Here is a 12,929-nt window from a genome sequence, read left to right on the forward strand (position 1 = left end):
GTTAATCGAGTAGAACTAAACTATATTTTTGTGTTCGATTCGGTCACTAAATTGCGTCAAAAATCGAATCGAACTTTTACACCCCTACCAATTATGTTGCACTAGAAATTCTTGCCAATAAGAATGATTATAAAAAAAACTTCACAAATTCACCTTTTCAAAAGTGTTTGTTAAACAAATTATTTTTAAAAAGTACATTTTTAAAAAAAAATCACTTTTTAAAAGTAATTTTTATAAAAAACACTTTTAAAAAAATTAAAATTAAAATTTAAAAATGCTTTATTAAATAATAATTTTTAAAAGATTTTTTTATTTCAAATTGCTTTATTACAAATGTTTTGTTCAAATTAAAAAAAAAAGTAGGTTGGATATTCATCCATTCAATCCATTAAAATGGTTATATGGATAAAATGAATTGATTAGAATCGATTAAATATAAATGAATTGGATAATTTAAAAATATGATATAATGAATTTATATGAATTGATGGATAGTTTTCTATCCATTCATTAGGATCAAAATCCATACAAACCCATCCAATTGTCACCCCAAATTTATATCCATCCCTAATAATAGTCAAGGATCAAGAACAACAATGGTAATTCCTGGACCTAAACTGGACTAAGCTTCTTGAAAGTGGATATTCATACGTAGGGGTGTTCGCGGTCTATTTGGATCGGGTTTTAAGCAAAAAATCATCCGATCCAAACGCATAATTAGTATGCGATCCGGTCCATTTATATTAAGATGTCCGATCCAATCCGGTCCAAATATTATATGCGGTTTTGGTCCGATTTGGATCGGTCTTTTTTTAGATATTAATATATAAATCCCTTCTATTTCAGCCTACAACACCAACAAGGTAACAACCAGAATAATAAAGAAAAGTTTGATTTTTTTAGTAGTAAGATTAGAAACATCAATATAGTCTAATGATCCAATCATTTTCAATAATTCCATGATCCAATTAATCAAAAAAAGTGGCAACACAACAACAAAAAGTAAACAACAAAATTAAGGATTATGCAGTGAACATTCAACATCTATCTAGTGATTATGGAGGAATGAGGAAAAATTATTTCCACTGACATCTTACTTTTCCTCATCACAATGGAGGAATTGGGGATTTAGGAATGAGGAATTAGGGACTCTGCAGTGCCACTGCCTATCTCGAATACTTTAGTAAAAATTAGGAGATACACTTAACAATATCGGTCCGGTCTGGATCCCTGACGTGAAACCGAAGACCGGACCGGATCGATCGGTCCCTAAAAAATAAATCCAATACGATCCAAATAGATTCAGTTTTTGCGGTTTCGGTCTACTTTGAATCGGTTTGCGGTTTTTGTTTTGGACCGGTCTGGATTTGAACAACCCTAATTAATAGGCTTGTCCAATAATGTTGGCTCACTAGGTTAAGTCCTTTTACACATGTATCTTTTGATTAGAGATAGAAAGAAAATAGGGGTGTATATCTGCTGTCAGTGTGTCATTTCATGTACTATGAACTTATGATTGGTTGAAAAAATTATTTAAGTTAAATTTAATTATTAATTATTTTTCTGATCAATGATAACTTATGACATATGAAGTGATATAAATTTTGAGACAAAATATATGCTCTTAAAAGATAATGCACATGACTAAATAGGAATATAAAAATTACTTCATTAATTTGTAGAAAGTGTTTTAGATTTATATAGTAGTATAGATTTAGGCATTTAGCTATAAAAGTGAGCTTGAATTTCAATTTGGGATTAGATTTTGGCGGTTTTACCATTGTAGGTGTTATTGGGCCATGTCATTTTAAAGTGGGCCTGCCAAAGTCTTACCGTGTTCCTAGTCTTTCCGAATTTTCTGCAGCGTAAACCTTTTTGCCAAATCGGGGTCCTTCCACGGGATAAAGTGCCCCTATTAATTGTTTTATGGGAATGTTAAGGGTTGGCAACGATTCAAAATTTTCACTTCGTCGAATTTTATTAAAATTTATTGCACAGGTTGACGCCTAATAGTTATCAGTTGTGAGTGCTTCCAACTATATCCGTCTAATAAAATTGTGACACATATTAAAAAATAATATATAATTTTAATTTTGTTTTTTACTATTTAAATGATCTTAATAAGTGTTATAATTGTATTAGATCAGGATAGGGTTTGAGATACATTCTTAGGATAGATGATTTCTATTTGGTTGATGCAACAGGAAATGAGGTACACTGGCCTTTGTAATAGTTGAGATCTTATTCTGGTGTATTTTTGTTGGTTTCCTTCAAAAGAAAGGAATATATAATCATAAGGGATACAGTTCAGATCACATTGTTTCTATATCAAGCTATCTGTTTTACTTTGAATCTCATAATTCGCTTTCGGATACAAGAAAGTCTATGTGGTAAGCCATTCTTTAATTTAATGCTATTGGATAAAAGTAGCATGCTGTAAACAACACATAAAAGAGTAACTAAGACTTTCTAACTTCTCATCAAATTGTTTCTATTAGAGAATAACATGTATAAATTGCATGCAGAACATTACTGTCAGAAATGGGATTTAACTTTAGTTTTAGTTCCCCTAGATACATTCTCGATTGTCTAACATCCAAATAAAAAAATATAACAAATTGACAACTACAAGCAGAATTGAAGTGTTACCTCCATTCTCTAATATTGACAAAAATTCAGGGTGAAAGAAAATAATAAACAAACGAAAATAATATAATCTCTGTCTGATACTGTGTGCTATAAACTTAAAATATTCTTTGGAACTTTCAGGGATATATGTCATGTGTTCACATCTAATGAGGAAGTATATTTGGTTTCTTGTAATCGAAGCAAAGATAAAAGAGAACCCTACAAGCTATCAAATAAAAAGCTCTCAAGAAGTATTTAGTTCTCTCTTTCTTTGCAAAAGCAAACTCATCAAAGAAAGGCTTATTGTGCCAAATAAATTGGTTTATAGTTTCTTCTTCTCTATCCTATATAAGGCACTGAAATCTAAGTGCTTTTCACTCCTCAAAGATCCCATTTCCTTTCCTGGGTCCAGGACGAGAAGAATGGCTACTGAGAAATGCAATGCTAAGACTTCAGATGCCAGTTTCACCATGCAGGAGGATTCTATTCAACTATCATCAAGTGTTAAACGTTTTGAAAATTGTCACTTTGAAAAAGCGCTAGCATACAGAGCAGTTTACGGTGGTAGTGGTAGCCGTGGCAGTACTGAATGCAGTGGAAGCAGAAAAGCCAGAGACAATGGTGCTAAGACATTGCCAAGCAGGCTCAGCAAGGTCTCAGTTGCTATCGATTATGCAGATAATTAAGTACCTTGAAAATACTATGTCCACTTCTAGTAGCTATATTCATATGATTTAGTGCACTATCTGTACCATTATTTACATGTATGGCATTTATTTATATGTAGATTTTAAAATAGAAACTAGGATAGTGTGGTGCACACAAGTGATTCTAAAATCCTTTCGTGCATAGCAGAAATATATCATTCACAGTATCATGTCTAAGAAACCACCCATAGTGGCATTTTTTACTCAATGTATTTATTGTGTTTTTTTGTTCACTCTTGATTTGAGGATAAGGTTGTCTCCAACCATGTCCCAAAGTCTCCTAAATCAATCACAATATATCTCATTAGTTAAAAATATTAAATAATGATGATTTTGTCTATTTTTATTTCATTGTTTGTTTGAGACAAGTTTGTGGACATCCTTACTTTGAAGTATCACCGGTCCCAGTTGTGTGATTATTAAAGATAATAAGACATTATGTGTAAGTGAGGAACGAATGGAAGCTTCAGAGTGATTAGACTTAACATTATGAAGTTTTAGGCTAAGATACTCAAGCAAATAAATTGATCAAGTAATTGTTTTATCTTTGAAAGAAAAGAGTTTTCTCTAAAGTGCAACAATTTTTGTAAATAATTTTGTAAACAATACAGAACACCGTTGGGGAGAGTCAATTTTTTCTCTGGATGAAAAGTTTCAAATAGTTCTCAGATATAAATTGTGAGTGTTGCTATGGTTAAAAACAGAAAATCTTGGGGGAAGCTGTGTCATGGGCTTTTAACCCTGTTTTGTAAGTAATTCATTTGAGCGTTGATCCATACAGTGATCTTTTGGGGAGCCCAATGATGTTGGCAAAAAATATGCTATTTCATAAATCATTGATATAACTATTAATTAACTTTAATTGAAAAATCAAAACAATTTCCTATAAAGTTATCCTATTGATATAGGGGTGACTCACCCTCCACCAAACCATATATCATTGCATCTAATGATCATACTTTCCCAAATTCCACTTTCCAGTGCCTCTTGGTTGGTTACTCAAAACATGCACCCACACAATGACCAACAGCTATGCCAGACACATCTTCTTTGTTTTATTTTTGTCCAGACAAAGATAACTTTGATATTTGTAAACAATATCCAAATGGAAAAGTCATGGGTTTATCATTATAAAGGGTTCAAAAAACAAGTCCAACACTGTCCAGTACTTTATTATAGGAAAATGTGAATTACAATTTATTGTATTAAAAAATAAGTTAAAATAAGGACTATTACATTTTTATTTTTGTCACATCATTCTCTCCAATAATGAGTGGTTTCAAATTCTAAAAAAAAAACACGTTCTTGCTCTGAAAGTCTGAACTTGTTCAAGTATCAACCAACCACTTTAAAAAAGGGTTCAATGTTAGTTTAATAAGAGCAGATTTCAACTTTCAACCAGCTCAGATAGCAGCATTTCACACTAAAATTAACAAATTCCCACATTCCTCGCCAAAAGACACGTTTCCATGCTTCCCATTTGATGTTTATATTTTTTACATTAAAAATTCGATACCTTCATATTAATTTATATCTTTCATTATTTTTCTTGTAATGGTATAAAACATAAGATGTTTATAAAACATTTTCCTATATAAACCTCTCTCGAAATTCTAACTCAAATCACCACTTCCATATATAACTTAACTCCGCTCTAACCATAACCAGTAACCACCACATCTCTCTGGCCTCCATGGATGGGTACGGGTACGAGTCGGGTCTCCGGTCTCAGATAGTGAGCGGGAAAAGCGGTTACGGTTGGAGTCAAAGGTATGGATCAGATTTAGGAACGATTCCAGGTGAGGTGACTCGGTCGAGTCACAGCGGAGCGGCGGTGGGGAAACCTTGGAGTTTCGGTGATCCGGAGACAAAGAGGAAGAAGAGGATAGCAAGGTATAAATTTTATGCATTAGAGGGAAAGGTTAAGGCTACGTTCAGAAATGGAATGCGATGGGTCAAAGATAAGTGTTCTCGGATTGTCCATGGCTACTAGCTTATCAATCACTCACACTTTTTTTTTTTAATTTAATGTGTATTTTGATTTTTGACTTTTGACTACTATTGAGGAGGATAATGTATACAATATCACATCCTCTTTTCGGTTCAATCACATATTAAAAGATGAATAGAAGAGAATTTTATAAAACAAAAATGAATACTCTAATTAACTCAAAATAGTTAATGAGAGAAAATGTGACATCATTCATATACAATCGTGATTTCTCCATTTGCCATGACTCCACTCAAAGTTTTTCATGGGGAAAAGATAAATGATTTATGCACGTTGTTTTGAACCATCTGGCTCTTGTGTATGCAATCCATACTAAACACGTTATAATTTTTTTATAACTTTTAAAGAAATTTGATGGATTGGTAATTGTTTTCTTCGCATCATTAAATTGACCTTTCTAATTGTTGTAGAATATTTAAGGAACAACTTCTCCTATATTGCCGGAAGCTCATTTTGAATTAATGGTCCGGAATTTACAAATTAGATTTGATATATTTTTTAGACGGGCTCAAATTTTACTTTGGGCAGTCTCAATACATGTCCTACATTTTCTTTATATTTTTGACAATTAGATATAAGTTATAAGTTTTCTTGCCTTAAATTGTACATTTTTTGTAATATGCTTATATTGATGTTATTATTATGGTATACCTATTGTAACGTGTAGTTTAGTTTGACTTTCATACTTCAATCCTATGAGTTTGTCATGCATATATGATGTTCAAATTTATCCATTATGTTAGCATATATATTGGGCTAGCTGATCCGGTTTCAACCTGGAAATTGTGGAATCATTATTTGAATTAGATTTAGGTTCAAACAAATAGCTCTATTGAACTATGGAACCGAGTTTGGATCAACATGCCTAATCCAAAAAAAAGCCTACAACAAAAGTATATTAGAAGTAAAAACTCAAAAGTTAATATTGCGCAAGGAGATACTTTACCAAATACTGAGGCATTAAGGAGTTCAGGGATGGAAAGTTTACATCATATGATACATTTAAAGCATTGAAAAATTAAAAGTTGTAGTTTTTAAATTGAACTTTCTAATATTTTCATTCATCAGACAATGTTATTAGGACACTCATTAATACGAATTAGTTTAAACAATGTTCTTATGTGATTCATTGGCAAGACTTGATTATACTTATTGGTTTGCAAGGATGCGGCTTGTGGAACTCTCAATTCAAAGATTGTAGGTGTAAACTTCTTTGGTGATGAATGGACCATGAACACCTAATTGGAATGTTTTAAACTCTTGTCGAGGAGTATTAGACTTGATTGATTGGAGTACCATTCTCCATCATTTTATTTCTTTATTTTAATAATATTTGTTTGTTTGGAGATAAAAAAGAATCCTCATAAAAACATAAAAATGTTATATTACGATCACACAAAATACTAATAGTCTATAAAACATAATAGAAAAAGAAGTAAAAAGGCACAGGAAAATGATAAGAATTATTGCAAAATAATTATTTCAAATTAAAATAGAATGAAAGAAACATAAAATTAGTACACTTAATTCATTCTTCTCTTTTAACATCATAAGAATGATATGCACTACCAACAAGTGTTAGTTCAAGTGGTGATTGCCTCCAGTGCGATGAAACTTAGTAAACCAAAAAAGAATGATATGCACTAAACCATCTTAAACTTCTTCATCTTCCTGCATTTTTCTATCTCTATTCTTGCACTCATATGTTCTTCACCAAAATTCCCTTCCCCGCTCAACCTTCACCCTTCCTCATCCATCAACATCGACTTTATTTTTGGGTTAAACAAAGAACTTCATATATCTATTTTATATATTTAAGTTCCTAGTAATATAATCTTACAAACAATTAAATAAATAAGAAGAGAAAGGGTTTCCCGTTTCAATGTTAGACGTGAATGAAACACCATCTTCAGCATGTTAAGCCTAATGACCTCATACTTATCTCCTTGTAATGTGGATCCATGATGTCCAAATTTTGCAACTTCATTTCTAGGTAAAACTGAGCAATGAATTCTTCTGCCTTAGCATCAATCATCTCATCACCAGTACTATCTTCTTCCACCATCACATTCTCTTCCTCTTTATGGTTCTCATCATCCTGAACCATTTCATTTAGCCCTACCGCCGAAGCATAGCGGCTACTCGCCGGAGAAGGCGAATTGGCAAAATCAGACGCAGAATCAAAACCATCCACCTCGTTATGATGATCAGTGGTGTTTTGATTTTCATATGGCAAGGTGACAATAGTGTTGGATTTGGCATTAGGAGATTGAATTGGAGAATTGTTGTTTTGTAGGTGCAATGGTCTCATGGACCCCACCAGCTTCGTCCATATGCTTCTAGAGCTATCATCCACAGGGAGAAGTTTTGATTTCCTATGATGACCTCGCATCATAAACAATGCCACCTTGAAAATGTTCTTGTTGCCATGTTTCTTCTTCTGGTTCACAAGGGAGGGTTTAGTTTCTTGATCATGAGGGTGGGCAACTATTGTGTTTGGGTTACTGCTTATGGTTGCGTTATCTTTTTCAGATTTTGGTTCCATTTATTAAATAATAATAAGTGAAGAACAATAACAAGGTTGAAGAATAATGGAGGAAAAGAAGTAACTTGATGTTGTCTTTTTCGCCCCACTGCTTTGTGCTAAAAGCAGGGGTGAAAATAGGGAGGTAGTGCTATGAGAAATTTAGGGAAGAAAACAAGTTTAAATACTACTATGGAAAATTTTCAAGAGCCATTTTAAGAGTCAGCGCGTGCATGCATCAGGGATAAGTTGTTTTTTTTTTAATCTAAAGATGGAACAACAATCGTGTGTATTAAAATGAATATGTGCTTGTGTCTCTGGCCAATTAACATTTACCAATTAATATAAAATATTATTTTATATTTTAATTTTTTTCTTTTTAATCAGGTGACATTAAACCAAAATAGGAAATTGGAATAGATTGATCATTTTGATTGGTTGGTTGGTAAGTGGGATGAGACATTTGTTTTGGAATGACGAAAGTACCCTTATCGACATTGAAAGGGGTGATTATTATTTGGAACAATTCTAATATTATATTATTCAAGGAGGAGAGACAAAATGGTAATTGTGAACGGTGCGTGAGAAGAGAATGTACGTAGAGAAATTTTAGGACATGCTTTCAGGTGGAAGAGAGAATCGTGGTTTCTGTTTTGGGACACAATAACTGCTATACCGTTAATTTCTGTTGCTCTATTTTGAACTTGTCGTTGACCAAATAAAGACATCGTTCTTCTTCTCTCTCTTGCAACAAATAACAAATAAATTTGAGTTACAAACATTATTACTGAGCGAAATGGGGAATATTCACACTGGGCCAAGGTTTTTTAGAGTAGTTATACACACAACTCCCCTCTCTTATTAGTTACTTTTCTTTTAATAAAAAAACAGCTTTCTATTTTGAAAAAAATAGAAAAAAAATGATTCGGAAGTATTTTTTAAAACAAAATTTATTCTCCAATTTGTTTTAGAATACACTACAGAATGTGTTCGAATTGTGAATAACCAAACATTTGTGTTAATTGCATAATGCATAATTGCTTAGTAAATTATCTGATGTAATAATAGTATAACAAACTACTGTCTTCATCCAAATTTATTCACCTAGCATTTACATTACCTTTTATTATTAAAGTTCAATATTTAAGATTTATACTTTAAAAAACTATGATATAGTATTTTTAAAATAATTTAAAACTAGCTAGGAGGGTTCTTGCTTTGTGGCAGCGATTAGGGAAGGATGAGATGAGGTCGATCGATATCATAACATTAATTCTCAGTCATAATAAGCAATGTGCATGAAAATGATAAAAACTATAATAAAAATGTAGCAGGCATTTATTAGTTTTTTTGTTTTTCTATACCTCCCATAATAATGTGCATGGAAATCCTGCACAATAATATTTTTTTTATCTAAATATAATTCATGTATCAAATACGGATCAATCTAATGTTTAACCCAAGCATTACTATTGTAATTTTAGAGGAGCTTTAACAATCACGTTTAACTCAACATTACTATTGTTAAGACCAGCATCATGTTTGAGGATATGAAAACAAGCATGCAATTTGATTCACTTACTACTGTTAGTGCTTTGTTTCATTAAAGCTCCCTATTTGCTCTATTACTATTTCCAGCTAAGGAAAACAAAAGATGTAGCTGGAAAATTTGATAGTTTGTGACTTTGCTTCAAAACTAGTTTACGTCTATGTATGACATCAAGGTTGTAATATAACTGGGCCTGGTCTCTCAATTATTAAACCACCACACCAATATTAGAATTTGGATCCTCTACTATACTAGATGAGATAATAACAAGTGTTATTTAAAAAAAATTGATAGCTCAAAATTTAAATTATTTGTAATTAATGTTTATTTTTAAATCACCAAATGAATATAGATTTCATATTCTTTACTGGACTTTTTAATATTTGAGAACATCCCAACTCGTAATATTCATTCCCTCACAGCAACAGAAAATACTTCAGTATCCTGTTTTTCTATATTAAGAAATAATCCTCCTTTTCCAAGTATTTGAACAGAAATTTTAACCACTTCTATATTCCTTCCATAGTCTTTGAGCTATATATATACGTGTAGAATATTGTCATGCCTACATAATATATATATATATATATAGTAATGTTTGCACTACAATTTTAATCAAAAGATGCCCTTCCTATAATGTTAACCAAGGATTTAAAAATAGCAATTGTAATAGTGGATTTAATTTATAGAGTTTGTTGAAGTTATATATCACTCCATCAGTCCTAATATCTTGGTAAAGAAATGGGAATTGTTTTCTCCCAAATCAAAGTAAAAATAATAAATCTTAAAAATTGTGTACTATATTTATGATTAAGTAATTAAGGAAATAGAATATGTGTTTCATTAGTAATGAAAGAAGAAATTTTTTTTATATAATATCTTGAGGGAATGAATGTATTTTTTAAAGGATATATCATATATGTATTCATAGTAATAATATGAAAATATGTTTAATATTTATTTATATTAATAAATAAATTACGTATTTTATCGACTCTTATTCAGTTATTTGTGTTGATTATTATCAAGATATTGGACAAAGGAGAGGAAGTACTATTTTCTAATGGAAATTTCTTATTTCATCTATGCTGATGACCCATATAATGCAATAATTACAAAGTGAAACGGGAACTTAGTTCACATTATGATCATAATTAATCAATAAAATATAAGAAAGAGGAACTTAATTAGTTCATATTATGATCATCAATTATTCAATTAATTAATAATAATTAGTACAGCTCTGAAAAGGACAATACACGGTGTTGGAGTGAAACCCAGAAGAAGCTTCCTTTCAAGTTTCAACCAATAAATGGTTGTTAAAGCGCTTTCTTGAATGGGAATCTAAATGTTTAATAAGACCAGTTACCAAAAGTTTGCTTGCATAAAGTGCCTAACCTTTCTGTTGAAAAATATGAATATTTAATTGTATACTGTGTTTCGTTCTGTGATTTCAGTTTGAAATTAAATAAGCACAAACGGCACTCAAGTATATTCCAACAAAATTCAACTAAAAGCTATCTTCATTTTAATTTTGCTGTGGGACCCTCGTCCTTATTTTTTTTGTTGCTTAATGCTGACTATATCATGTGACCAAAACACCCTTTTCCTTCGATGTTTCGGTTTCAATGACTTATGTTTATCATATAATCACTTATCAGTAAATTAAGTTGCAAAGGTGATAAAAAAACAAGGCAAGGTGCCACCGGTTGGCAAAATCCATAGAAAATTTAAAGATGGTTTTGATTTAGAAACCTTAGCTTGCAACATGTAAAAAGCAGGAGAAAAGCAGAATTGCTCAATCATAATATTGTTAGATAATATTCAAAATCATCTCTCTACATGATTATATTAGTATTAAATTATTCTCACAAAATTATAATCGTAAAGATTTAATTACATATTATTGTGTTAATAATATCATTAAAGTGTCTTCTTAAATAATTAGCATGATATTTAAACTCTTTTAATTGCTTAATTAAAAAAAGAAGATTGGGCAAGATCTGTGTATGAATGATAATTGATAAGTGATACAAAGGAGGGTTAGAATACTCAGAAAACAAATTATATTATGGTCTGCTTATCTGTCCACCTGATTACAACCGCGTACAGTGTATCCGTGTCTTTAACAAGCTGGTAGTTAGCTTCATATTTCATGTTTCAACCTTTCAAATAAAATTGAAAACCAAATAATTTCTCTTTCCATAACCACACTCTACGCGTCCATAATTATAGATATATAAAGAGCAACAACCATATTCCATAAACCATCAAAAAACATTTTCCACATTACTTCTTATAACTACTACACATACATTATTCCTCTTTTTTGTTTTAATTCAATTCAATTGCATTATAGAAACTTGGCATTTTAGTGATACTATACATAATACAATGTCTTTGAAGAAGCATGATGTTACTCATAGAGCATGGAACCTGCTACGTTTCTCATTGCTATGGGCTCGAAAAGGTGGCATGTTTAGGCGCAAGGTAATGATGAATCAGCTTCGTCTAGTGCCAAAATATTTGAAGCGCCTTGGCCACACAGCACCAACATCACAGATTAACTACTTTGAACGAGAGCTTTCATTTGATGAGACTCCTATTTTCCATGTCAAGATGCATCGTCCATCATCAATGCGCTTCAGTTTGCCTCACATTCCATGTATAAACCCACACGTTGATTTTGATTATGATTTTAACGACAACGACGATGATGCTATTGAATATGACAATGGAAGAAAAAGTGGTTTGATCGTTCATGATGAAGAATACTGTCATGGTTATGAAGGATGCAAAGAGATTGGTTCCAATGAAGAGGAAGAACAAGAAGGCATAGATGAACGAGCGGAAGAGTTCATTGCTCAGTTCTACAAGCAAATGAAACTGCAACGCCAGATTTCTTATCTACAATACAATGAAACGCCCAGAAAAGATAGCAAATGAAGATTCACTTCTGTTTTCTGCATGTTACTTTGATTTTCCTTCTGATTTTGAGTTTTGATGCTATTTTTTGGTTCATGACATATCATACTAGAATAGTGAGATACATATGTATTGCGGGACATTGTAAAAACCGGGAGCTACCCTCGAGTTATTTACATTTATACATTTGATTCCAATAAACATTACAGGTTATTACTCTGTTCAATAATTAAACAAAAATGTGCTACCATGGTTGATGCATGTCTCAATCTATCTTCTACCTAATTCCTATGCATTGTCAAAAACGCTTTATCATGGCATTAAGAAAGTTAGAAAGTTAACACCATAATTTTCTCCATCCATAATTACTTATACTGTACAGTAGACAGTAGTGCTGTATTATTAGATCAAGTAGGCATCAAGTATAGATCTTGTACATCAAGTTGTTCACATTTTTCTTGAAAATCATTTTTACAACAAAAGAATCACTACACAAGAAAATAAAGTACATATAGATTAATTATTACATGATACACGATTAATGGTTTCAATCACACCACCATTATTAATTTGGAATAAAATTAT

At 31.6% G+C, this 12,929-nt stretch overlaps 2 protein-coding genes across 2 annotated transcripts; one reads left to right on the top strand and one right to left on the bottom strand.

Moving 5' to 3' along the window:
• Positions 6,801 to 8,071, bottom strand: LOC109335288. Its single transcript, XM_019571418.1, has 2 exons — positions 6,987 to 8,071; positions 6,801 to 6,913 (listed from the first exon to the last, which is right to left on the bottom strand). The coding sequence occupies exon 1, from the start codon at positions 7,889 to 7,891 to the stop codon at positions 7,256 to 7,258; it is 636 nt and encodes a 211-aa protein (XP_019426963.1). The 5' UTR covers positions 7,892 to 8,071; the 3' UTR covers positions 6,801 to 6,913; positions 6,987 to 7,255.
• On the top strand, positions 11,723 to 12,562 carry LOC109336051. Its single transcript, XM_019572397.1, has one exon. It carries the CDS (start codon positions 11,814 to 11,816, stop codon positions 12,363 to 12,365), a length of 552 nt encoding a protein of 183 aa, XP_019427942.1. The 5' UTR covers positions 11,723 to 11,813; the 3' UTR covers positions 12,366 to 12,562.

The sequence above is a fragment of the Lupinus angustifolius genome, chromosome LG20 (assembly GCF_001865875.1).
Source record: "Lupinus angustifolius cultivar Tanjil chromosome LG20, LupAngTanjil_v1.0, whole genome shotgun sequence".
NCBI lineage: Eukaryota > Viridiplantae > Streptophyta > Magnoliopsida > Fabales > Fabaceae > Lupinus > Lupinus angustifolius.

Excerpts from the sequence above, each read along its gene's own strand:
- LOC109335288 (XM_019571418.1), bottom strand. The coding sequence starts at position 7,891 with ATGGAACCAAAATCTGAAAAAGATAACGCAACCATAAGCAGTAACCCA.
- LOC109336051 (XM_019572397.1), top strand. The coding sequence starts at position 11,814 with ATGTCTTTGAAGAAGCATGATGTTACTCATAGAGCATGGAACCTGCTA.